The sequence below is a fragment of the Oncorhynchus mykiss genome, chromosome 5 (genome assembly GCF_057628025.1).
Source record: "Oncorhynchus mykiss isolate SJ-2025 chromosome 5, ASM5762802v1, whole genome shotgun sequence".
Taxonomy (NCBI): Eukaryota; Metazoa; Chordata; class Actinopteri; order Salmoniformes; family Salmonidae; genus Oncorhynchus; species Oncorhynchus mykiss.
This window is the reverse complement of record NC_143026.1, coordinates 28,907,467-28,935,112: the sequence shown is the minus strand read 5'-3', so window position 1 is coordinate 28,935,112 and position 27,646 is coordinate 28,907,467. Positions and strand designations below refer to the sequence as shown.

The 27,646-nt window shown below is 45.7% G+C and overlaps 1 protein-coding gene across 1 annotated transcript in view; it reads left to right on the top strand.

Moving 5' to 3' along the window:
- Positions 1-25,325, top strand: part of LOC110523550 (ephrin-A5b) — a 58,748-nt gene extending 33,423 nt beyond the window's left edge. Inside the window, exons 2-5 of the mRNA XM_021602342.3 lie at positions 13,325-13,617; positions 21,491-21,556; positions 21,697-21,777; positions 22,076-25,325. Coding sequence (XP_021458017.2) covers positions 13,325-13,617; positions 21,491-21,556; positions 21,697-21,777; positions 22,076-22,200 — 565 coding nt within the window. The 3' untranslated portion in view covers positions 22,201-25,325. The remainder of the gene's footprint in view (positions 1-13,324; positions 13,618-21,490; positions 21,557-21,696; positions 21,778-22,075) is intronic.
- The last annotated feature ends 2,321 nt before the right edge of the window (positions 25,326-27,646 follow it).

Here is a 27,646-nt window from a genome sequence, read left to right as displayed (position 1 = left end):
TCATTCCCTACCCTTGCTCTGTCCAGGTAAACTGTCAGTTAGTTACAGTACAGTCACAGTATCTCTGATCTCTGCTAGGATTTAGAGCCACATTTGGGTTGTAGTGGGCGTGAATGTGTTAGCGACTTGTATCTGGATATGGTAGAGTGTTAATTAAATCATTGTTTTATTGTCACGTACACCGGATAGGTGCAGTGAAATGTGTTGTTTTACAGGGTATAGTAGTACGGGCCCCTGGAGCAAATTATGGTAAAGTGCCTTGCTCAAGGGCACATTTACAGATTTTTCAGTTACTGGTCCAAAGCTCCAACTGCTAGGCTACATGAGATGTGGTGCCAGCCTAAAGGTGTCTCAGCTTTCTCATCTCCAGTGTTATTTCATGCAGGAGACAGAAAGAGGAAGATGATAGTGGTAACAACAGAACATGTTTACTCCAAACAAGGCTCTCATTTACTGGGGAATCCCCTTCTTAAAGAGGAATCTGGGATGAAACACCACTCAACATCTAAATTACATACACAACTAGGACACAAATATTCATCAGCATAGCTCAGGGATAGATATACTGTACAGGATTACATCGGATCAGTCTCTTTTTCCATCTCTTTGAATTTGCAATCTCAATCAGCAATATTTCAAACTTGCTTAAAAAAAGAACCGTGCCAAGTTTTTAGGATGATTAGTTGTTTTTGGTAAGATCCCTGCATTTTGCAACGTCAGTCAACTTTTCTCCCCCAACCTCTTCCCTTCCCTTTCCTTTCCTATGTGTCTCTCTCTTTCTCCACTCCCTCGCTCCCACCATCTTTTCCAGAGTGATATTGGGCAGAGTGTACACAGCTGTTTTGTAACCTTTCACCAGGGTCTCTCTATGCTCCTGGAATCCCCAAACCCCTCTCGATTCCGCCTCTATTTGTACCCAGAAAACAACCCCCCCCCCCCCACACACACACACACACACACACACATACAGGATTCAATAAGGACTGCCTCAATCAATGAGACACAGAATGGCTTCAGAGAGTGAGAAAGACAAAGAGAAAAAAGAAGGAAGGAGTAAAAAGGAATTGAGAGGAATGTAAGTGTAAAAAAAACAGGCTGAGTGAGACAGGGATAAGGATGTAGGTAGAAGAAAAGAATGAAGGCAGACGAGAGGGGATAATAAAAAGAGAAGAGGAGATCGGACCAGGGAATGTAACGAGAGAAAAGACAGATGAGACAGAGGGAAGACAGAGAAGAGACAGATAAGAGACAGAGGGAAGGAAGAGGGAAGACAGAAGAGACAGAGAAGAGAGAGGGAAGACAAAGGGAAGACAGAAGAGACAGAAGATACAGAGAAGAGAGAGAAAAGACAGAAGAGACAGAGAAGATACAGAGGGAAGACAGAAGAGACAGAGAAGAGACAGAGGGAAGGCAGAGGGAAGACAGAAGAGACAGAGAAGAGAGAGGGAAGACAAAGGGAAGACAGAAGAGACAGAAGATACAGAGAAGAGAGAGAAAAGACAGAAGAGAGAGAATATACAGAGGGAAGACAGAAGAGACAGAGGGAAGGCAGGGGGAAGACAGAAGAGACAGAGAAGAGAGAGGGAAGACAAAGGGAAGACAGAAGAGACAGAGAAGAGAGAGGGAAGACAGAAGAGACAGAGAAGAGAGAGGGAAGACAGAAGAGGCAGAGAAAAGACAGAGGGAAGACAGAGGGAAGACAGAGGGAAGACAGAGGGAAGACAGAGAAGAGACAGAAAAGACAGAGGGAAGACAGAGGGAAGACAGAAGAGACAGAGGGAAGACAGAAGAGACAGAGAAGAGAGGGGGAAGACAGAAGAGACAGAGAAGAGACAGAAGGAAGACAGAAGAGAGAGGGAAGACAGAAGAGACAGAGAAGAGACAGAGGGAAGACAGAAGAGACAGAGAAGGGAGAGGGAAGACAGAAGAGACAGAGGGAAGACAGAGGGAAGACAGAAGAGACAGAGAAGAGAGAGGGAAGACAGAAGACAGAGAAGAGACAGAAGAGACAGAGGGAAGACAGAAGAGACAGAAGAGAGAGGGAAGACAGAGGGAAGACAGAGAAGAGACAGAAGAGACAGGGGGAAGACAGAAGAGACAGATAAGATACAGAGAAGAGAGAGAAGAGAGAGAAAAGACATAAGAGACAGAGAAGATACAGAGGGAAGACAGAAGAGACAGAGTGAAGGCAGAGGGAAGACAGAAGAGACAGAGAAGAGAGAGGGAAGACAGAAGAGACAGAGAAGAGAGATGGAAGACAGAAGAGACAGAGAAAAGACAGAGGGAAGACAGAGGGAAGACAGAAGAGACAGAGGGAAGGCAGAGGGAAGACAGAAGAGACAGAGAAGAGAGAGGGAAGACAGAAGAGACAGAGAAGAGAGAGGGAAGACAGAAGAGACAGAGAAAAGACAGAGGGAAGACAGAGAAGACACAGAAGAGACAGAGGGAAGACAGAGGGAAGACAGAGGGAAGACAGAGAAGAGACAGAAAAGACAGAGGGAAGACAGAGGGAAGACAGAAGAGACAGAGGGAAGACAGAGGAGACAGATGGAAGACAGAAGAGACAGAGAAGAGAGAGGGAAGACAGAAGAGACAGAGAAGAGACAGAAGGAAGACAGAAGAGACAGAAGAGAGAGGGAAGACAGAGGGAAGACAGAAGAGACAGAGAAGAGACAGGGGGAAGACAGAAGAGACAGAAGAGAGAGGGAAGACAGAGGGAAGACAGAAGAGACAGAGAAGAGACAGGGGGAAGACAGAAGAGACAGAAGAGAGAGGGAAGACAGAAGAGACAGAGAAGAGACAGAGGGAAGACAGAAGAGACAGAGGAAAGACAGAGGGAAGACAGAAGAGACAGAGAAGAGAGAGGGAAGACAGAAGACAGAGAAGAGACAGAAGAGACAGAGGGAAGACAGAAGAGACAGAAGAGAGAGGGAAGACAGAGGGAAGACAGAGAAGAGACAGAAGAGACAGGGGGAAGACAGACGAGACAGAGAAGATACATAGAATAGAGAGAAGAGAGAGAAAAGACAGAAGAGACAGAGAAGATACAGAGGGAAGACAGAAGAGACAGAGGGAAGGCAGAGGGAAGACAGAGAAGAGAGAGGGAAGACAAAGGGAAGACAGAAGAGACAGAGAAGAGAGAGGGAAGACAGAAGAGACAGAGAGGAGACAGAGAAGAGACAGAGGGAAGACAGAAGAGACAGAGAAGAGAGAGGGAAGACAGAAGAGACAGTGGGAAGACAGTGGGAAGACAGAGGGAAGACAGAGGGAAGACAGAGGGAAGACAGAGAAGAGACAGAAGAGACAGAGGGAAGACAGAAGAGACAGAGAAGAGACAGAGGGAAGACAGAAGAGACAGAGAAGAGAGAGGGAAGACAGAAGAGACAGAGAAGAGAGAGGGAAGACAGAAGAGACAGAAGAGACAGAGAAGAGACAGAAGAGACAGGATGTTAGACAGAGAAAGATGTTCATGTGTTTTTAAAAGGTGAGAATGGGGTGAGGAGGGATAAGGTCAAATCCCCACTACTGTAGTTTTGCACTCTCTCCACGTCCTGCCTGCCTCAGTGGAAAGCCCTGTTCCACATCTGTTGAGAGTTGAAAGGGCACTGTTATTCTTCCAACTAAGCCCCAAACCAAATACTACGGCTCAGTTTCAGCAACTGCGTCCGTCTGTGTCCCCCCGTCCAGCCGCCTGTCTTCACTGTATACTGTGTATTGTGTGTATGTGTGTGTATTGTATACTGGGAGTGGCCGAGGCAGCCATAGGGTCCCCTTCTGTGTGTCCTCAAGGCCAGAGTTGTCCGCTGACGCCCCTCGCCTGCTAACAGGCCTGTGAGAGGCTCTTCAGAAACTCCAACACACTGGGCCAGAACCGCCCGGTGACAAGTGTGGAGGGACAAGAGCCAGCAGGCACAGAGGAATGCAGTGCACACTGTGTGCCAGACCATACTTTGTGTGTGTGTGTGTGTGTGTGTGTGTGTGTGTGTGTGTGTGTGTGTGTGTGTGTGTGTTTGTCTCTTTCTGTGTGCGGTTTTTGAATGGAATTGTACTGACTGGCTTGTTTGGTTTGCAGTACTGCTTGTTTGCCTTTATCAGCCTTGTTTCCCTAACCAACCAGCTCTATGTTTCTATGTACAATGTCCCTCTCCATTTCCATGACAAATTCTCTATTCCTCATTGTAGTGCGTGCCTGCCTGCCTGCGTTGGTGCGTGTGTGCGTGAGTGTATGTGTGTTATCCCTCCTGACCTGGGTCAGATCATTTAGGGGATTATGGGTATTAGAGTCTTTACCTACTGTGAGAAAAGGCTAAATCATCAGTCTACCTGTGACAGGCCTGATACAGTCCCAGGGTACGGTTTGCTGGCGTTGTAAAGGTATAACAAGCCCAAACCTGTCTCTCACCCATCTACTACCCCTCTTACACAAATGGATGTGCACACACAGATCATAATTAATTCACACAACACAACACAGCCATCATCCAACCCCTTACATCTACAAACCGCTACTCTTCAACACTCACTCACAGATCATGTCCAACCCCATTATACACACATTATACCACATCCTCCTACCTGTCCCCATTGAGTGTTCTCCCAGTAACACAGCTTGTTCAGTAATCGCTCCTGTGTGTAGAGTGGACCAGCTGAGTGTATTTGTCCTGAGGGATTATCACCCACTGCTGTCTGAGAGAGAGGAGCATTGTAAAGGTGGATTATTCTGGGTTAGGTTTACAAACAGGGATAGGCTGGGTTAGGGTTACTAACAGGGATAGGCTGGGTTAGGGTTACTAACAGGGATAGGCTGGGTTAGGGTTACTAACAGGGATAGGCTTGGTTAGGGTTACTAACAGGGATAGACTGGGTTAGGGTTACTAACAGGGATAGGCTGGGTTAGGGTTACTAACAGGGATAGGCTGGGTTAGGGTTACTAACAGGGATAGGCTGGGCTAGGGTTACTAACAGGGATAGGCTGGGTTAGGGTTACTAACAGGGATAGGCTGGATTAGACCCTAATGATGACCTCTTGACCTGTGGCTGTAGAGTCCAGTCTCCTTCTGGGGTGTCAAATGTATAACACTGTTCTAGTTTTGATTTAGGGTCAGCGTTTTTCATGGTCAGGTCACATGATCAAGACCACCTTGGTAGGCCTTTAAATGAGATATTGGAGTCTATTGATTCATCTCTGTTAAAATCCTTATTATGTATGATGATAGACCCATTGACTCTAACCCTATGGAACATGTCCACTATGTCTCATGCATCAGTATAACAGGGATACAGTGCATATGGGAGCAGGGCTGGTGAAAAGCCTTCATGTTGTTGTAATTGGGTGTTGTTATAAGGATAAAACACTATCTACAACGTTTTGAGCACGTCAAGTGTTCACTGTGTGTTCCTGGGTGTGCGATGAGTGCCGTGTGTGTTTAGCCGTGTGTGTTCAACGCGTACATGTTGACTGACGTGGGTTCACAGTGATTTTAAACGTTGCCCCCACCACCCCTCATACATGCACACGCATGTGGAGATACTATTTCGTTGGTGGTCATGGATGCGGTGGTCTTCGAGACTCCTGTTCTGAAGCGTTCAGTCACAGTCCTTACACAGGTCACTGCCCACCGTGTGCTCCTGAAAGGAAGGACAGATGTGTACGCTAATTGAGTGACAGCTTTACACAAAAACATGCAAACCTAAAATAAGCCCCTCTGTCCTCTCTGACAGAACAATCCCAGGGACACTCAACACAAGGCCCTTTCTGCCTGGGTGAAATGTGTCTTTTCAAACCACAAAATCGATGATAGAGTGTCAATGGTGGTTTGGTTTGTTTTTTACCTGTGTTCATCTAAAGCAGGATCTCTCTCTCTCTCTCTCTCTCTCTCTCTCTCTCTCTCTCTCTCTCTCTCTCTCTCTCTCTCTCTCTCTCTCTCTCTCTCTCTCTCTCTCTCTCTCTCTCTCTCTCTCTCTCTCTCTCTCTCTCTCTCTCTCTCTCTCTCTCTCTCTCTCTCTCTCTCTCTCTCTCTGTCTGAGGCAAGGACACTCAGTGACAATGTGGAAGTGAGAGGAGAGGTGGCGTTAGCAGTTTGCTCATCAGGGTAGTATCTCCACTCCAATAACAATTACATCAAGTGGTGTGGTAAATGAGGAGGCCCATGGTTCAGTGACTGGGGCTAATCTCTACAGTCTGCTAACTAGAACACAGTGATAATGATAGGCAGTAGGCAGAGGAGGATTCAGCTGCTGCTGGCAATGCTTGATTTAACACACAGTCCTGCACTGTTATCAGCAGATACACAGAGAGTCTGCACCACACATATGAATGCACATTCACACATGCGAAAATGTGCACACACACTGAATACACGCACGCACACTCACTCACTCACTCACTCACTCACTCACTCACTCACTCACATGTACACATAGTCAACACACATCTTCCAACAGCTTTCCTTTCGTGTAGGGAATAGATGGAACCATGCCCAGATTAAATGAAGGCTCTTTAACCTGTGCTCAACTCTGCCGTCCATGACGATACTGAGATGAGATCCAAACTTCTAGGCCAGGTTTAAAAACACACATACACTGATCCAACACTAAGTGGATGGATGGACTGAGGGAGACAGAGCATCTGTTTTACGGTATGTCTCTATTCCTCTGGCGTCGTACCTCAGACAGAGAAGTGCCTGACTCAGTGTTCTTTGGGATGGAAACTGGCCTGTCAAGAGGTGATCTATCAAAAGAAGCTATCCCGCTCTGTTATTACCTCGTCTATCATCAGAAAGACACTGCAAATCCTTGGACAAATGGATATGAACAGCCAGTGACATGTGATTCGTATTGGCCCTTAGACAGCTTGCCCAGGATCAGATATGTTGCTGTATTTATAATGGTCAATGTTAGGATTGGGGCTGGAAGAGCTGATCTGGAATCAGGTTTGAAGGTCACAGAGTATGAGGAGGAGTCAGTGTTGGCTTCAGCCAGACCTGAGCAGGTGCTATAGGGCTATGTGACCAGCTGGTATTGGTAATGTCTGGGCTGTTCAATCGATGATATCAGGGCGAGCTGCTTTGGTCCACTGGGTCTTGGCCTGTGGTTCTGGACCAGCCTTTGTTCCTGCTGTCCTCTGGTCTGGAGCTCAGAACAATATGAGCTGCATCGCTAAACTCCCTGTGTGAGCGTTTGGCTATGAAACTCTTTAATGGGCCCACTGTGTAAATACTAGCCATGTGTTGGCATTTTAAATCCATTTTAAATGTGAAGATGAACTTACCCTTTGAAAAGTCACAATGGCTGAGTTCTAGATATGTCCTCTTGGAGTGGTGTGTGTGGGGGATGTGGATGTATACTACTAAGGCAGCTAGCAAAAAAACAAAAAACTATTTGAACACACTTGTAATGCTGCAGAATGTGTGAATGTGAAACACTGTCTATTAAGGTGGTATGTGTTCATTTGAGCTTGGTCCCCTTAAGGTGGTATGTGTGAATCTGAGCTTGGTCCCCTTAAGGTGGTATGTGTGAATCTGAGCTTGGTCCCCTTAAGGTGGTATGTGTGAATCTGAGCTTGGTCCCCTTAAGGTGGTATGTGTGAATCTGAGCTTGGTCCTCTTAAGGTGGTATGTGTTCATTTGAGCTTGGTCCCCTTAAGGTGGTATGTGTGAATCTGAGCTTGGTCCCCTTAAGGTGGTATGTGTGAAGCTGAGCTTGGTCCCCTTAAGGTGGTTTATGTGAATCTGAGCTTGGTTCCCTTAAGGTGGTGTGTGTGAATCTGAGCTTGGTTCCCTTAAGGTGGTATGTGTTCATTTGAGCTTGGTCCTCTTAAGGATGTGGATGTATCCGTGGGGCTCTGGTTGTGGACTGATGGAGGAGGCTTTGACAGACACTTGGTGTCGAGGAGAGGGGGTCAGTAGAGGCGGGTTAGGGGGCCTAGAGGGGTGAGATTGAGGGGGCCAGGTGTTGTGGCTTGGCACTGGCATGCCTGGCACTCAGTAGACGTTCTATGTTTAGCCCTTACATGATTTTACATGTGCTGTTTTTCCTGGGGCTGCTGGTGTTTGTTGAGGGGACAGAGTGGGGGAAAGACCACCCCCTCTCACACTCTCACTGGCATCTACCGTCCCCTCTGGTTCCACTGTACCCATGCTACATCTAACACAAGCAGATGTCGTATCCCTTCATTTCCCAACCTTGAATACAACCAATACGAATACAACCTTTAATACAACAAATATCCAACAGAAGCACTTAGCCTACTTTTCTTCCATCTCCCCACAGAACACTATCACTCTCCTTAGTCAATTTCACCAAACTATGATTTGTGTGAGACCTCCCTACTGGATGACTTGTGGTGTGTGTGAATGCTGTGGAGCCTTGTCATGGGTGGGTGATTGATTCCAGACGTTGTGGTTTTCTCTCTCACCACTGCCCCCTCCCTGCTATACTGGTTTCAGGGTTGGTTTGGCACAGGGCAGGGCGGGTTGGAGTTCCCTGGGGTGCAGTAAAGTGATAGGGCGGTGCAGGGGTTCAAATCGCCCCCGGAGAGAGGGGTCAGATGTCAAAGCCTATGAGGGGGGTCAGGGTCACCATAGTCAAACAAGGGATGAGGTAGACCCTTCCTCTACAGATCCCTGCTGCTTATACCATTACCGTATGAGTGTGAGTGTGTTTGTGCGCGCTCATGTCCGCATGCATGCGTGTGTGCAAGTTTGTGTTTAATGAGAGGGCTGGGCAGCTCTGTTTGCTCTAAGGTGAAGCCTCATCCATCCACCATATTAAACTTCACCTTCCTTCCTTCAGCAGCACCGCCACCTACTCAGCAGCACCTAAGATGGACGACCCCGGGGTCATACCCGTCACCTCACTCAGACACTGGCCAAATACTGAGGCCCTGGCTGAATAATGGTCTGTCAGTGACCTCTAACCCCTGGCCTGGCTCTTATGGCAGATCAATATTCTCCTGTCCTATGGGAGTGGATTGTCTGATAATGATAGGTAGCGTCTAGCCATCTAGACAGGCATCTATTAGTGCTCTCAGCTCACGCTCCATCAATGTATTTATCTGCTGTAGATCTAGGTGTCTGTGTTTCTATGACCTATGCTAGGGCTATATGCTACACTTGGTAGTTTGGTCCTTGGTACTGAGTGTGCCATTCTTTGTGGGGTTATTTTAACAAGACTTGGAGCCTCTTGAGTTATGTGGCTTCTGAGATAGACAGAAAGCACCCTGAGATCTGTGTGTGTGTGTCTGTGTGTCCTGGGGTTTGAGCACATCACGCATGTAAAAATAGGTAGAGCATAGCATTGTCGTAAGTCAGTGTGATGGCAACCTGTGTTAGGGTCGGCCTTGAGACCAGAGGGTAATGGTATTGACTGTCATCCCCTGGTGTTAAGCAGTGAGTGACCGAGCCCCGCGGTGTGTGTGCGTGCGTGTGTGTTAAGTGACACTCACCACATGCTGCCTCTTTCACCCTTTGACCACCAGAATAGCATCATCATTCATTAACCTGTCCTGTACTGTGAGTTAACTTCTTATGTCATTCATAGAAAACAGCTGAGAATCACTGTTAACTTCTCTTTCTCTCTTTGTCGCTCTCATTAGCACACTGATTCTCACTCTCGTTCTCACTCTGGTTCTCACTGTTTCACACTGGTTCTCACTCTGGTTCTCACTCTGGTTCTCACGCTGGTTCTCACGCTGGTTCTCACTCTGGTTCTCACTCTGGTTCTCACGCTGGTTCTCACTCTCATACTCTAAATACTCTGTCTCCTGCTTTTACTGACTGTAACACATTGTAATGTTCTTGCCATGTAGGACCTACCTCACACAAACAGCCATGTGTTTTCAATCTAAAATTCAATAACTTTCGTCCCTGTCTGAGCAGCTCAGACAAAACGTTTTGTTCTCAGGGAAATGTACCACAAAAAAAGAGAAAAGTGTCTATTTTATAGTTTTCTCTTTTCTCATCTCTTTTTGCTGTCAACGCCCAGTCTGACTCTGAACCCTGGCAGACAGCTCGGCCCGTGTGTCTGCACAGATGTGTGTGATCAGTGGAGGTAATGATGTCTGAACCATGGCTAGTGCTGGTGGTGTTGGTGGCACAGGGCTATGAATGATCTGCCAGGTAGATGGAGGTCAGGCCTGGTGCCCTGAGGGAGAGGGGGAAACACCAGGCAGAGGGATAAATAGACTCCATATGGTGACATCAGTGCCCAGGGCCAAATGACCAGAGAGGCATTAGCCTGTTAGCCACAGTGGTGTAATTACCTACCTAAAGAGCTCCCCCTAAGGTCAGGGACATGAACTACGGAGTGTGTGTCTGTGTGTTTGTGTGTGCATGTGTGTGTGTGTGTGTGTGTGTGTGTGTGCACGTGTGTGTAGACACATTGCTTTTAGCAATGTAAAAAAACAATGTCGTTCTGTGAGAGACAGTGCAGTTGAAACCCGTAAGGTTTGCCCGCACAACCGCTTAGTTTGTATTTAGTCGTTTGTTCCATTATGTGGCTTGGAACAGGTCAGCGGTTTCATGTGGTCTGTGGAGGGAAAGTGTCTCCTTTTTTCTCCTATTGTTATAAAACCATTGGAATTTGACCTCGCTCTGACACCACTGTAATCATGTATTATAGAAAACACCAGGAAGGCTTTCTCTCTCCCTCTTCCCCTCCTCTCATCCTCCCCTCCACTGAACCAGGGTGCAAACCATTCATTACCTGTGTTTGGTCACCAGAGAGAAAGAGAAGGGGGGAAAGAGAGGAGGAGAGGAGTGAAAAGAAGGATTATTGTTATGAGAGTGCTTTGTTAAAAGTGGTAGTCCCTGAATCATGCATGAGCCTGTCTAAGTGGCTGTGAGTAATTCAGCCAATCAGGCATCATTAATCCCAAAGACGGATAGATATAGGATTTGTGTGTCTTCATTTTTTAAACTCTATTGGCTCATCGCGTCACATGAATGAATTTAACAAATGAAGGTGTTGATTTGTTAATGACGTCATTAGTTTTTGAGTTGTCAGCCTCACAGCTAGAGTTCTTTATTTCCTTGTCTGCCACATTGATGTTCGTTGTGAGAGACTTTGAGCGAACTCACAAAATAACACTGACAAAACCCTGATGCTGATTTCCCCATTGAGCTCTGTTGGTACATTGTGAAGCGTTACTGTAGTCTGAAGACATTCACTTAAAGATTGAAAACTCACACTTGCGGTGATATTGAGTGTCAGACCGAGACATATGTTTTAGCATTATGGTTCAGGATTATGGCTCAGTGTGGAATGATATTTGGTACTATCCGTCACAAAGCTCTCTCAGGTGTCTCTAGGAGGGTCAGAGTAATCCTCTCTGTGGTCCCTGCTTAGCTCCCCTGACATAAATCTTCTGCTCATCACTTTCAGAATGGTGACCACCCACACCTCTCAGTCTAACTCTCTTCTCTAATCCATGCTAATCTTTATGGCAGGTCCCAGGTCAGATTTGAGTGACAGGTGAGAGCAGCTAAAGGTACACACAGGTTGAAAGGTAGCATTACAAGCTTAGAGAGATGGACAGACCAAGCTGGCTATCCCACAATGCCGCTGGCTGAGGAAGTGATACAGTACTTGCTAGTGGCTCTCTGGGGTTTGGATGCTCTCTGTCAGTTATGGTATCAGTGAAAAGCTCAGAAACTGAGGCTGATTGAGGCCATGCTTTGCTGCCTGGAGTCACAGCACTCAGCTGGAGCATGAAAAGTGGGCCTTTGAGAGAGAAAAGAAGGCTTCAGTTTCATGTTTGACCAGGCTATAATTAGAGAGAAAACAAGGCTACAGTTTCATGTTTGACCAGGCTATGATTAGAGAAAAATATGAGAATTTAGCTGACAAGTCACACACAAAGACACAATCTCACACAGCCTATAGGACACAGATGGAATACACACACACACACACACACACACACACACACACACACACACACACACACACAGCCACACACCCTCCTCTGTGGCCGCACCAAACCCAGTAGGAGAGTCACTAATCCTGCAGCACATTTGCAATCCGTATAAGGACAACCTGATACTCCCAGCAGGTCCCAGCCAACACACACCACCCTTTATACTCCTCACGCCTCTTAAAGCCTGGAAATGTACGTGTCAGTGGGAACAGCTGCACTGCCGTCCAACGCAACCTCCTCTCTCACCTGACCCTGAATCAGTTCAGAATGCTTCTCTCCCCCTGGAGAGGTTGTTAGGTGGGTGTAAGGTCTGCTCCTCGGTCAGCGAATCTCAGTCCTTACATTGAGAAACCTCCCACAGAGCGCGAGTGAGTTCATCCGTATCGAATCATCACCGCACAGTATGCACAGTAACGGTCCCCAGCCTGTTCCCCATGGCCCCAGTGTGTCAATGAACAGAGGTGGAGTATTGAAGACATCCGCAGTATGTCAGTGATACCAAGCTCGGCCATTAGCGACTCTGAGATGCGCTGGCCAACCTAAACCAATCTGTCTCCAATAAACGCATCAGAAATGCAACCGTATATGGCCTATGGGAATATGTGTTTCGCATCACTCCCCAGGAATGAATACCTGGCATATCTGGCTGATGTCCTCCTTCCTCTGGAGGGTCGCTCGGTTTACCCTGACGCTCCATGTAAATCTGGTTGGGGCTGTTTCTGGGGCCTTGAGAAACACACTTTTTTCCCAGCGCTGAGAGAGATTCCACCGGGTCTCCTCCATCAGCATGTCATATTGGTCTAATGAAAATTTCCCTCTTTTGAGGGGATCCTCTTAAATCTGCCAAAGGCCCGTGCTAACCAGAGGATTTGGAATTTGGCGCTGGGGGACTTTAATTTCAGCACTCTCATAAGTCATCGCAGCCCAGCTCAAACATTGATATGTGGCTTATGACTGACTGGCAGTCTGTCGTAAGATACTTTTTGGCTGGTGGTAGAGGAGAGGTTTGAGCACCCGCTCTAGAGCGGTGAGAGGATTGAGAATGACATGGTGGGATCCTGTAAACAAAACTAGATAGTAGGACGTAGATGTGTCTTCTGTAGATCGTTCTGCAGTGTCTCTGTCAGACACATCTGGTTACATTTTTTCTTGTCTAGGGCTTTAGGTCACATACTTTTAGTATGCATCTTATGATACTCCCCTTCTTGAAGACATCACTGATCTGACATGACTAGATACAGTAGATGAAAGTTACACAATGAAGCCCTTGCCTTATAGTGCCCTATAGTGTTTGATCAGTGATGACGTCCAGAAAGGTAGAATCATGGAAATGCATGTTAGTATCAGTACTATTAGACGTTGTAGTCCTGAAGAATCTTACTCAGAACCTCTCTGATTTCCTTTCAGGTTCTACCGGGGTGACTACCACATCGACGTGTGTATAAATGACTACCTGGACGTCTTCTGTCCCCACTACCTGGACTATGTCCCTGAAGAGCGGATGGAGCGCTATGTCCTCTACATGGTCAACTACGACGGCTACAGCTCCTGTGACCACACCGCCAAGGGCTTCAAACGCTGGGAGTGTAACAGGCCTCACTCCCCCAACGGACCCCTGAAGTTCTCCGAGAAGTTCCAGCTCTTCACCCCCTTCTCTTTGGGCTTCGAGTTCCGCTCCGGCAGAGAGTACTACTACATCTGTGAGTACATTTCATTATTATTATCTTTATGGTAATTTAGCACATGCTTATATTCAAATAAACCAAGTTAACAAAAGCATTCAGTATCAAGTATGTTCCATGCGGGAATCAAACCAACAGCTCTGCTGTTGCAAGCACCATGCCCCAACAAACTGAGTTAACGCTGTTGCTACTACAGTACTATGATATGGGATACGTGAAAGCTTCGCTTAAAGGCAGAGAGAGAGAGAGACAGAGGGCTACCACAGTTATCCTGCGTGGTATGGACATTTATGATATCAGTGGAGAGTTAACACAGTATTTTGTGACCTCAGTCTACTTGGGCAGAGCAGAACATACTTAGATGATATAAGGGTATGATGTGAGAAAACATTCTTTGGAGTCCATCCAATGGAACTGACAACGGGGAAACAATAGCAAAGTAGAACTTTGTTTTGCAAGCCCTGGCAAAGAGGTTCAAACCTAAACATTTGCCTGAGGGGAAAACATCTCCGTTCTCGTGGTCTCCCTCTGAAGAGTCTTTGTTACAAACTCGCCAGGCTCAGCTTTCTGCTGCTTGTGAGAAGGCCTCTTGAACACAAGCATCTGAAGCCATGTTTTTACAAGAGGACACGGCGCCCTACAGAGCAGAGAGCTGAGACTAAATAGGAGAGCAAGGTGTGGCCTGCTAGGATACAGTATGTCTCCTTCCCCCTACAGAGATGGCTTCACTTAGGCCCACTCCTGAGTAGCATCAGCCCCGGCCTCAGCCGCACGCCTCAGACCCAAGCTGCCTGACGAATCGCCAGTCCTTAAAGACACATGATCTACTGATTTGCCTAATCTCCTAGGATGTTATTCTACTGGATTGAATATACAGAGCGTGGTATGGTGCTTCTGTGTATATCTGTGAGTAGGTAATGGACTTTACCCTAGGATGTCTATCAGACTGTTTAATGTGCAGATAGGAGCGCCAAGAAGTCTAAATAGCCATCAAGTATATATACAGTAGGGCTTTTACAGTGAAACTAAGGGAGAGAGAAAGAGAAAGAGAGACAGGCCACACGGCCTAAAGGCATTTCCCTCCTTGACAACAGTTAGAGATCAACTGTTAGACAGTTAGAGATTCACTCAGAAAAGAGGTTGTTTTTCACCCAGAACATTGAGAGGAAGATGAAATAACAAACAGAGGTGTACGTAATCACACCCCGGGGAACATACTGAGGTGTACACTAATCTACTCCAACATCCTCTGAACTCTTGTCCCTCTATGTAGTTCCATAAAAGCTGGATATCTCACAATAAACCATGTGATATTCGTTTCAGTATCACATTGCATGCGTCTGATCTGTCAAGTATAACAAAATAGTTACATTATTAGATGATACTAGCACATGTTCTAACACTATTGGACAATGGAGCTGTGAACTTGCAACAAGTAAGTCAAATGTTTGGGAATTGATGTGTGCTGGTGTCAACAACTCAGCGCCAAAAACAGACAGACACCCCTTGGTCCCCCCTGTGGATAGTTAACCCCCCAGGAGAAGAGAGGAACGGGTGGGTTAAATCAAATGGATGACACCTGCGGTTGGTTGGCTCTGGGTCTCCGTCCGTCTGGCAGACAGACGCCTGCAGGAAGCCATCAGGGGGATCAGAAGGGGTGGCCTGAGGGGGTCAGAGTTCAGCCTGTCCTGATGTCTGGATGTGAACCCGGGCTTCTCCCAGGCTTAGGGCTGCATGTTTTTCTAATAGAGCCAATAGGGAAGTCTGATCCTAATCTCAGGGGATAGAAATCCAATTTTCTGGGGAGACAGTTGAGAGTCTGGCTCTCCCTGTGTGTCTGGGGATGACTGTCTGCTGTAAAGCCCTGGCTTCAAAAGCCCAGGTCCTGCTCCGTAGATACAGTCTGAAGATCTACATAGATAATGAGATGAACCCTGTTCAGACTTAAGTTACACGGCATCTGAGCCCCTAGCTTTTGTCTGGTGTTGTGTATGTCTGTGTGTCTGGTGTTGTGTATGTCTGTGTGTGTCTGGTGTTGCTTATGTCTGTGTGTGTCTGGGGTTGCTTATGTCTGTGTGTGTCTGGTGTTGCGCATGTCTGTGTGTGTCTGGTGTTGCTTATGTCTGTGTGTGTCTGGTGTTGCGTATGTCTGTGTGTGTCTGGTGTTGCGTATGTCTGTGTGTGTCTGGTGTTGCGTATGTCTGTGTGTGTCTGGTGTTGCGTATGTCTGTGTGTGTCTGGTGTTGCGTATGTCTGTGTGTGTCTGGTGTTGCGTATGCCTGTGTGTGTCTGGTGTTGCGTATGTCTGTGTGTGTCTGGTGTTGTGTATGTCTGTGCTTCCGAGTGGCACAGAGGTCTAAGGCACTGCATCTCAGTTCTAGAGGTGTCACTACAGACACCCTGGTTTGAATCCAGGCTGTATCACAACCGGCTGTGATTGGGAGTCCCATAGGATGGAGCACAATTGGCCCAGCGTTGTCCGGGTTTGGCTGGTGTAGGCCGTCATTGTAAATAAGAATTTGTTCTTAACTGACTTGCCTATTTAAGTAAAGGTTAAATGTTGTTTTTTTGTGTATGTGGGAGCATCTTTGACACGTTCATAGGATGGTGTGTGTTCATGAGAGGATGTTTTCTGAATTTGTACTTTATTTGTATACTCTGAGTGTCTGCATGAGGTTTACTGTCCTCCAGTCTGTCTATTCTGCCCTGCTAGTTTATTCTCTGCTGGGCTGCATGGCATGACTAACCACAGATCCAGTGTCGCAGCGCGTGAGGCAGAGTCGTAGAAAAGCAGTTTATTGGCTGTGTGGTGTGTGTTGTGGAGCCCAGACTCTGTCTGTCAGACAGACAGACAGACAGACAGACAGACAGACAGACAGTCTGTCTGTCTGTCTGTCTGTCTGAATGGAAAGGGAGCTAGTGCAGTCTGGCCTGTGTGCCTGCCACTGTAGGGGTGTGAGGTAAGTTACATGATACTTGCTGACACAGACAAAAGAGTCATGATTGACACCCCTGGCTGTTTTTTCCCCCAACACACTGCCAATATAACTCTCATCATCAAGTTTTAAAGACAATTTCTATCTTGTTTCATAGTCACGCTAAGTGCTTTGAAATGGGAAGTCCAGTCTTCCGCTGTGGAAATACTGACAAGGCTAGTTTTTATCTGGAATTTACTGCCAGTATCATTCACTGGGAAGAAGTATCAACGACCATGCCCCACCCACCTGAGGATCTGTCTTTTTCATGTGTTTGGGGCTGCAAAATCCACTTGTCACTTAAATCTCGCTGGATTTATTGCTTTCATTTCACTCCTACAAGTCCTTCATACTCTTGCGTGTGCCTGTCGTTTATTTCCATTAACGTTACGACTGCGGAAATGTTTGTAATCACCTGCCAAACACACCGGTAATGGCTGAAATGGGCTCAATGGAACACAGTCTTCCGTTGCATTTATGAGAACAATAAAGCTTTGTCAGGGAGATAATGCACCATCTTAACACTTATATCACAAGAACGATTACTTTATTTTGATGGGTGGAATTTAAAAAAGTAATCATTTAATACAGTTGAAATGCATACAAATGAGATGCACTGAAATGAAAGCAACTTCCAAAAATGAATACTCAGATTATAGTGATATTATGTCTGATCTCGCAGACAATGTAAAGTATGTATAGATACAGTAGGTGTAATATGTAGCCAAGCATGTTGATTTTTAATCCGAGGGTATCCTGCTATTGACACACTGCTATTAACACAAACAGAACGTGACAACAACAGTAATTAATGAGGCAGTCTAGACAGTGCAGGTGAGTGCAGGTAGGGTAGACAGAGCAGGTGAGTGCAGGTAGGGTAGACAGAGCAGGTGAGTGCAGGTAGGGTAGACAGAGCAGGTGAGTGCAGGTAGGGTAGACAGAGCAGGTAGGGTAGACAGAGCAGGTGAGTACAGGTAGGGTAGACAGAGCAGGTAGGGTAGACAGAGCAGGTGAGTGCAGGTAGGGTAGACAGTGCAGGTGAGTGCAGGTAGGGTAGACAGTGAAGGTGAGTACAGGTAGGGTAGACAGTGCAGGTGAGTACAGGTAGGGTAGACAGAGCAGGTAAGAACAGGTAGGGTAGACAGTGCAGGTGAGTGCAGGTAGGGTAGACCGTGCAGGTGAGTACAGGTAGGGTAGACAGTGCAGGTGAGTTCGGGTAGGGTAGACAGAGCAGGTAAGAACAGGTAGGGTAGACAGTGCAGGTGAGTGCAGGTAGGGTAAACAGTGCAAGTGAGTACAGGTAGGGTAGACAGTGCAGGTGAGTTCGGGTAGGGTAGACAGAGCAGGTAGGGTAGACAGAGCAGGTGAGTGCAGGTAGGATAGACAGAGCAGGTAGGGTAGACAGATCAGGTGAGTACAGGTAGGGTAGACAGTGCAGGTGAGTTCGGGTAGTGTAGACAGAGCAGGTAAGAACAGGTAGGGTAGACAGTGCAGGTAGGGTAGACAGTGCAGGTGAGTGCAGGTTGGGTAGACAGAGCAGGTGAGTACAGGTAGGGTAGACAGAGCAGGTAGGGTAGACAGAGCAGGTGAGTGCAGGTAGGATAGACAGAGCAGGTAGGGTAGACAGAGCAGGTGAGTACAGGTAGTGTAGACAGAGCAGGTGAGTACAGGTAGTGTAGACAGAGCAGGTGAGTACAGGTAGGGTAGACAGTGCAGGTGAGTACAGGTAGGGTAGACAGTGCAGGTAGGGTAGACAGAGAAGGTAGGGTAGACAGAGCAGGTAGGGTAGACAGAGAAGGTGTTTGGTGGCTGCAGCCCTGTTCCACCCCTTGATGTTAATGAATTACCCCCTGTATGTAGCCTAGTTACTGTTATTTTATTGTTGCTCATTAATTATTTGTTATTTTTCTATTTTCTTATTTTTTTTAACTTCAGTTTATTTTAATAAATACATTCGTAACATGTATTTTTCTTAAAACAAATAACATTTGATTTGATTAGAATGAATGCATGCAAATACATTATTTATGCAAATGAGGCACATAATTTTCTATGTATTAACACAAAATATTTAAAAATACCTGATACAATAAGACATTGTATATACAGTGGGGAGAACAAGTATTTGATACACTGCCGATTTTGCAGGTTTTCCTACTTACAAAGCATGTAGAGGTCTCTAATTTTTATCATAGGTATACTTCAACTGTGAGAGACGGAATCTAAAACAAAAATCCAGAAAACCACATTGTATGATTTTTAAGTAATTAATTTGCATTTTATTGCATGACATACGTATTTGATCACCTACCAACTAGTAAGAATTCCGGCTCTCACAGACCTGTTAGTTTTTCTTTAAGAAGCCCTCCTGTTCTCCACTCATTACCTGTATTAACTGCACCTGTTTGAACTCGTTACCTGTATAAAAGACACCTGTCCACACACTCAATCAAACAGACTCCAACCTCTCCACAATGGCCAAGACCAGAGAGCTGTGTAAGGACATAAGGGATAAAATTGTAGACCTGCACAAGGCTGGGATGGACTACAGGACAATAGGCAAGCAGCTTGGTGAGAAGGCAACAAGTGTTGGAGCAATTATTAGAAAATGGAAGATGTTCAAGATGAAGGTCAATCACCCTCGGTCTGGGGCTCCATGCAAGATCTCACCTCGTGGGGCATCAATGATCATGAGGAAGGTGAGGGATCAGCCCAGAACTACACGGCAGGACCTGGTCAATGACCTGAAGAGAGCTGGGACCACAGTCTCAAAGAAAACCATTAGTAACACACAACGCCGTCATGTATTAAAATTCTGCAGCACACGCAAGGTCCCCCTGCTCAAGCCAGCGCATGTCCAGGCCCATCTGAAGTTTGCCAATGACCATCTGGATGATCCAGAGGAGGAATGGGAGAAGGTCATGTGGTCTGATGAAACAAAAATGTAGCTTTTTCATCTAAACTCCACTCGCCGTGTTTGGAGGAAGACGAAGGATGAGTACAACCCCAAGAACACCATCCCAACGTGAATCATGGAGGTGGAAACATCGTTCTTTGGAATGCTTTTCTGCAAAGGGGACAGGACGACTGCACCGTCTTGAGGGGAGGATGGATGGGGCTATGTATCATGAGATCTTGGCCAACAACCTCCTTCCCTCAGTAAGAGCTTTGAAGATGGGTCGTAGCTGGGTCTTCCAGCATGACAACGACCCGAAACACACAGCCAGGGCAACTAAGGAGTGGCTCCTTAAGAAGCATCTCAAGGTCCTGGAGTGGCCTAGCCAGTCTCCAGACCTGAACCCAATAGAAAATCTTTGGAGGGAGCTGAAAGTCCGTATTGCCCAGCGACAGCCCCGAAACTTGAAGGATCTGGAGAAGGTCTGTATGGAGGAGTGGGCCAAAATCCCTGCTGCAGTGTGTGCAAACCTGGTCAAGAACTACAGGAAACGTATGATCTCTGTAATTTCAAACAAAGGTTTCTGTACCAAATATTAAGTTCTGCTTTTCAAATACTTATGTCATGCAATAAAATGCTAATTAATTACTTAAAAATCATACAATGTGATTTTCTGGATTTTTGTTTTAGATTCCGTCTCTCACAGTTGAAGTGTACCTATGATGAAAATTAGAGACCTCTACATGCTTTGTAAGTAGGAAAACCTGCAAAATCGGCAGTGTATCAAATAATATTTTTTTTACAATAAATGGAATACCTGGATTCCCACCAAAATCCCTGAACTCATTATTTGCCCGCATGAGTAAAATGTGTAATGTGCTTTGTCAATATCTGATAGATGTTTTAAATTCTAAACGTTTGGAGTATCTTCATCCATTGTCCTGTTGTATTTTTTAGAATTGTTTTCAAAACCTTTTAACAATTTCGATGACTGCTGCTTGAAGAAGAGAATCTCAGGATATGGGATAGTCTATAGGACAAACTGCCTCTCGCTCTCCCTTTCTCTCGCTCTATCTCTGACGCACGCACACACACACACACACACACACACACACACACACACACACACACAGCATGATGGTGCCCTGAGGGGTTGGTGGGGGTTTATGACTAGATTAAGAGCAGCTTGAGACCCCAGGCAGGCCCGGAAATGATGTGGTCAGGACACAGAGGTCCACAGAGCACTGTCTGGGTGGGGTGGGAGAAGAACAGAGCCATTCTATAGATTAATACAAGCACAGGTCAGAGTCTGTCAAACTAGCAACAAGAACAAGATCTCAGTCACAACCTACTTTCCGTATAGAAGAGTGATAGGGACTTCAGAACTATTGCTTCTCAAGACATCACACAATATGAAACCGCCGCAGTCTTGTTTGGTGACTATGTCCTAGGTGGCATTGTCTAGTTGTTGCAGGTCAGAAGTTGGAGCGGCCTGAGTCGAAGTGACTTGCCACCATTGAGATTTTGTGAAGCAGCTGTCATATTCCAGTTATCCAGAGTTGACGTCTGTGTAGCAGGGTTGTGCTAATTTACTGCTAATAGAACGGTCTCTGCAGCCAATCAAATACTTCATAGCAGATGGTGATGTTACTCGGAGCCAATAGATTTCTGTGTTGCAGATGTGGATGAAATTTGGAGCCAATAGAAGTTTGAGTAGCAGGTGCAGACTGTTCTTTGAACCAATGGAAGTTTGAGTAGCAGATGTGGATGTTACTCGGGAGCATGTGTTTTTGTTATTTGAAGCTAATGGAAGTCTGAGGTGCAGATGTTGCCCTCACTCAGTAGCCAATAGAAAGATGTGTTTCAGGCATTTGATCGACAGACAGTATGCTACATTTATCACAAATTGCATCCATTGAGAACCTTCAAGTCAGTGGAATTTTCACCCTGTTTGGGGTGTGATAGCTCTCTGTTTGACGTATGTCTATAAGCATTGTTCCTAACATAACTGTTTTCACAGCATCCACCGTTGCTGACAATGGAAGGAGAAGTTGCCTTCGACTGAAGGTGTTCGTCAGACCAGCAAGTAAGTGGATTTCTGAAAGAACATTCTATTTTCTATTTCTTTCAAACTGTGAAAAAACTTTAAATGCATTGTGTGAGAGTTGAATATCAATCTTGTGCTCGCTGTGAATGTTCACGTCCCACCCTTTCCTTTTGTTGCAGACAATTGTGTGAAAACTGTCAGTGTTCACGATCGGGTCTTTGACGTCAATGAGAGGGTGGACAATTCCCTAGAACCAAGAGGTTTGTAAGACTCCATAAACTGTGTGTAGGGGTACGTGCCTGCCTGCATGCTTCAGAGTGTCTGTGTACCCGGGTATGACAAATTATATTTCCTAATACAGAATTCCAAAGGGGCTCATAGTTTCCCATTGTACCAGCTGAATGGATGAGTCAGTCACATAGAAAGTTGATGGAATGACAAAGCCACCACTCCATTTCATACATTAATGTTTCAGTCGTTGCAGCTAAATGATGATATATCTTGATGTCTCAGGGATTCTTATCTCCTCCTCTCTCCCTCCTTTCTTCCTCCATCTAGATGATACCAGTCACGAATCAGCCGAGCCGTCCCGAGGTGACGTCAACTCGGTGGGCTGGGTTCAGACCACCGGCCTGCTGGTCACCTCCGCCCTGGTTCTCTGTGCAGCCATCTTGTCTTTATAGCGCCCAGCCTGAGGGTTTTAGACAGGGCGGAGTGGACTCGCCCTGACTGGACCATACAACCCCCAAGGTGCACTTTTTAAAAGACAGTCTGAGTGCCGGGGAGAGGTGGACTTCTAAGGGGGAAGACCTTTTTATAAACTTTGCTTTGGGGAGTTAAGATGCCAAAAGCCTTTTTGACTCTCATTTTGTCATTTTACTTTCCTGTAGATGTTAATATTTGAAGGTCATAGTTTCCCAGTGAATTTGCTGTCCCCATCATCTCTCTCTCTCTCTCTCTCTCTCTCTCTCTCTCACGTTCACACACACACACACACACACACACACACACACACACACACACACACACACACACACACACACACACACACACACACACAATCACTCTCTCCTCTGTGGTCCCACCATACCTTTTGCAAGATGAAACAACAGAACAAGAACTACTAAAAATAACTTTTTTTCAGGCCCCCAAATGACTTTGATTTAGAATATGATGAAGTCTTACAGTGAATAACTATGATAATTTGAAGATGGCTTGTGACTGATCAGATCAGCCAATGGCAATGAAGTAAAGGAGTACTGGCCAATCAAATGAGGCCAAGACATACTGGCCAATCAAATGAGGACAAGGCATGCTGGTCAATCAATGGTGAATCAAGGATCCAGAGCCATGGTTGTTGCTTGGAGAAGTCCTGTTGCCAAGGGGAGGGGGCTCTCTTTTCTTGCCTTTGAAGAGTCCATTAGAAGTTCATGAGATGGGGGTTGGATTTGATGATTCAGAGACTGGGAGTGAACGATCTTAGCTGAACCGGAAAAAAAGAAGCACTCATGTTTAGAAATTTGTGTCCTTTTAGGGGAATTAGTGATCAATTCATGTATTTTTTAAATGAATCACGTAATTCAAATTTAGCAAGCAACACGGGTGTATATTTGCGAGGAGCCTGGGAGTTGATATGGTATTTTGTCAGGCAAATGTATTTTCCTATTTATTGTTGAGTCCTTGTGCTCTTTCCCTTTTCTGATTGTTCTGGTTCAGTCACTGTAACTAGTGCAGAGACAAGCCCAAAACATCCCACCACTTAAAAGCACCAGTCTCTCTTTTCATTTTGGAAAGGTGTAGTTATATTTCATACACATGTAATATCTGGGCTTGGACTCAAAATGGAATTGGATTGTTTTTATCTAACAGAGTTCAGGGAAGAGGACATAGTTGGATGTTGTATCAGGGTGTAAGAATGTGTGTTATAACTGTGTTTCTTCCCTGTAACAGTAAACACAAACTGTATGTGTCCTAACAAGTCAGCCCATATTACCATCCACTACTTCTTTTCAACATTGTCATAACCTCTACAAAACTACAATTATGTACTGTACATAAACAAAAGGTTCAGGGATGACTCTATAACTAGTACGATTAGTTTCAATTATGTTCTTAGTAATATTCTTGAGTTTTTCCCCAAGCAAACAACAAAAACCTTCATTGATATTGATAGGTTAGCGACCATTCAGTGATGATCAACCCACACGTCCCAACACCTCCAACCTTTCTCCAAAAGTTGAAGGTAGGTTGTGGCAACGTTAGTTTCATCTGTAGCAGCTGCAGCTCTAGTGTGATTTAGCCGTGTCTTTGATGTCGTGAGGAGCGGTGTCCAAGCAGACCACATGCTGGGGGGCCATGCGCTAGTTATTTCTGGAATGAGAAAAATCGACCACCAGGAGGGAGAACGAGAGATGAGAGAGAGTGAGGAAGAGAGGTGTCCTATTCAGCCTCTGGATAGGCTCACTAGCAGGGAGAGAGAGGTGTCCTGTTCAGCCCAGAGGTAATTTTTACCACCAGAGGACTGGAATGAGTAATGAGGAGAGAGAGAAGGCCAGCTGAGATCAATAGTGATGGGCTTCTCAAACACAGGAACACGGTAAATATTTCCCTCCACTGTCTGATACACAGTCTATTTAGTGTACTGAGACCAACTCACATCCTTTGTAAAGGGGATGGACTATCACTGAGAAATACATTAGCCTCTGCCTCTGTTGGCTGCAAGTGTGGGATTCAGTTTGAACAAGACTTTAAATAAGAAAAGCTGAAATTCATTGTGACTGACATCATTCACTTCAGCCAGTCAATGTTGGGAAACAAGGATCAGCTTGTCTCATGGATACTGTGTATCCAGCTGTAGTGTTAGAGCAGTGGATCTCACACCTCTTTGAAGGACAACCGCAGTTAACAAAGACACATTGTTAATGCTGTTAGTGAGGGAATAAAGTCAATGTTGGATAACAAAAACTGTTGATTACATTTGTTTAATATCTTTTGTGTAAGGTTTTCACATATCAATGTTATAGTGTGTGTGTGGAGGTTGAAGTGCCCAAGTTAAGGGCTCTACTATTGGAAGTGCACTATATCCATCCATGCTCATCCAAGAACCATACTGCACTCCCATCGCCCTCCTCTTTTGACCAGAGCTTAGTAGTATTTGCATCTGAAATGTGGTTTAGGCGCCTAATGTTTTGAGTCCCTGTACATGCTTAGTTTGTCTGTGGTCCCTCTTAATCTTCACTACAATGGTTTCAGAGGAAGCTTCAGTAGTCAGCAGCACCATGTTGTTATCTGAATTCAGGAGATTTTGTAAAGCTTGTTAAGTGTTGGTTTTCTGTCCATATCACAATGTCATGAATCAGTTAACTTGTGTAATTTTCCATTCAAAAGTTGATGTACAGTATGAGATGCAGTTGTGTTACAGGGTGAATTGAGTCTTTTAGGAGGAGCTCTTCACCTGGCACCTGTTACTGTAGCCATGTAGCCTGAACCTGACACCACTGTGCCCTCCTATGTCCTCTGTCCCTGTCCTCTGTCGCTGTCCTCTGACCCTGTTGTCTGTCCCTGTTCTCTGTCCCTGTCCTCTGTCCCTGTCCCCAGTGACGGTCTGTTATCCCAGCCCTATTGTCCTCACCTCCCCAGACTGTTGTAACTCCTCCCTCTCTCCCGGTCCAACTCTCTTCACCAGAATGTTCTGCAAATGTACTGTATTTCATACGAAGGCCATTATTTGTAAATACACAAATGTGTTGGAGCAGCTATGACTAACTACAAAAAAAGATTTAATAAAAGTTATTTGTCATTGTTGTAATTATTGTGTCTCTCATTTGTATTATCTTTTCCTTTTTATGTAAATTGAATCCCAACTGTTTTGCCTAATGGATGGAAAATCCAATAGATGCCAAGCTTTTGTTCATTGCTCTTTGACAAAAAATTGAAGAGATGACAACAACTGTCAATTAGCAGTATGCGTTAGGCATACAAAGTTGTTTAATTACACGCCCTACTACTGAACAGCTGTCACTCTATTATCTGAAATGAATTCACAACTAGAAAAACAACACAACTTCAAACAATCATGCTTGAACCTGCAATGTGTTGAGTGATTTCCTAGGATCTCTGCCAAAAGCTGCTAGGCTTCGCTCTCATTACCCTTGCTTTCTCTCCGTGTTGTCTCTCACCCCACCCCCCTCTCTCTCTCTCTCTCTCTCTCTCATGAGAGCAGACCGTGGTTTTGACACTGAAGCCCTTTGCCAAACAGCAGTGTAGTTCATGTTCTGATATCTCTGCCAATTACAATACAAGTGAGAGCTTCAGAGACCTTATCAGACATTTAGGCTACATCCTAATAGAGACCCTGGGAACCAAACAACAACTAAAGAAAAAGAACAGAGAGTTCTCAATCAAGAGAGAATCATTATAACGATCATGTGTTTCGTCTTCAACAACAAGACACAGTTGAACAACAGTATACAAGATTGGTGGAGAAAAGAGCTGCCTCATTTAAGGCAGAAGACCTGTGAATAGTTTTTTTAATGTATATCTTTTTTTACACCCCTTTTTCTCCCCAATTGGTAGTTACAGTCTTGTCCCATTGCTGCAACTCCCGTATGGACTCGGGAGAGGCGAAGGTCAAGAGCCATGCGTCTTCCGAAACACAATCCCTCCAAGCTGCACTGCTTCTGGACACAATGCCCACTTAACCTGGAAGCCAGCCTCACCAATGTGTCAGAGGAAACACTGTACACCTGGCAACCGTGTCAGCGTGCATGTGGCCGGACTGCCACAGGAGTTGCTAGAGTGCGTTGGAACAAGGACAACCCGGCCGGCCAAAGCCTCCCCTAACCCGAACGATGCTGGGCCAATTGTGCACCACCTAATTGGTCTCCCAGTCGCGGCCGGCTGCAACACAGCCTGGAATCAAACCTGGATCTATAGTGACACAGCTAACACTGCGATGCAGTGCCTTAGACCGCTGAGCCGCTCGAGAGGCCCCTTGGTTTCTTTGACCCTTTCTTCCTCTCCTAATCCAGTGACACCTAAGCCCATGACCACACTTCATCATATTCTTTAGGGTAGCATCCACACTGCTATTCTCAGCCAGCACTGTGGTCTGGTATGCTAACAGAATGTAATTGACTTTTAGTATACAATGGATAAGGGTTATCCTCGCTCATGAATGTCTGTACAGTGTGTACAGTGAGCCAGACTCCAAATAGCTCTGTATTGCGTTGTGGAGGGTCAGGTGAAGTATAATCACTTTCCATATCCATCCTCTCTCTGGTTCAGATGAGTAAATTGCCCTGTTCTCTTCAACGGGATTAGGCAGAGAGATTTATGTCTGTTCTGTGGATCAACTTCTGACAATGAAACTCCAGTGATTAATGCGAGGGATATGTTTCCACCCATGGGAGTGTGTCGTACATACTTAATTTTACATGATCAGTGTAAGATTGGATTACTATTAATGTGTTATTAAATATAAACCACCTCAGATACAGACAGAGAGAGAGAGAGTAAAAAGATGAGGTGGTATAGCTGGATCATCTTTCTTTGAAATGAAAGCCTAGAAGCTGTTTTCAGTCTCACCCAACAGATGCCTTAGCGGGAGGTATGAGCGCATTTAACCTTTATTTAACTAAGCAAGTCAGTTAAGAACAAATTCTTATTTACAATGACAGCCTACCCTCGACGATGCTGGGCCAATTGTGCCCCGCCCTATGGGACTCGCAATCTCGCCGGATGTGATACAGCCTGGATTCGAACCAGGGACTGTAGTGACGCCTTTTGCACTGAGATGCAGTGCCTTAGACCGCTGTGACATTCGGGAGCATCACGTTCATTAACTCAGTCGCAAGGAAAACCTGCCGCCTTGAGAAATGTCAACAACAGGAAGCGTACTGTAGTCTGTCTGCCTGATGTTTAGTCTGGCCGATAACCGTGGGGCACCATGATATCACAGCTTTGTTGGATCTACGCAGTCAGCAATGGAAGGTCAGCTGCTTAAGACTGGAGATCTGCATCCTGCATAGATGAAGGAGAGACTTATGGAAAGTATTCATTAACCATGCATATAGGAGCATGTTCTCAATAGTTAGCAGCTGGATGTTCTGATTGAAGTATGTATTTTGA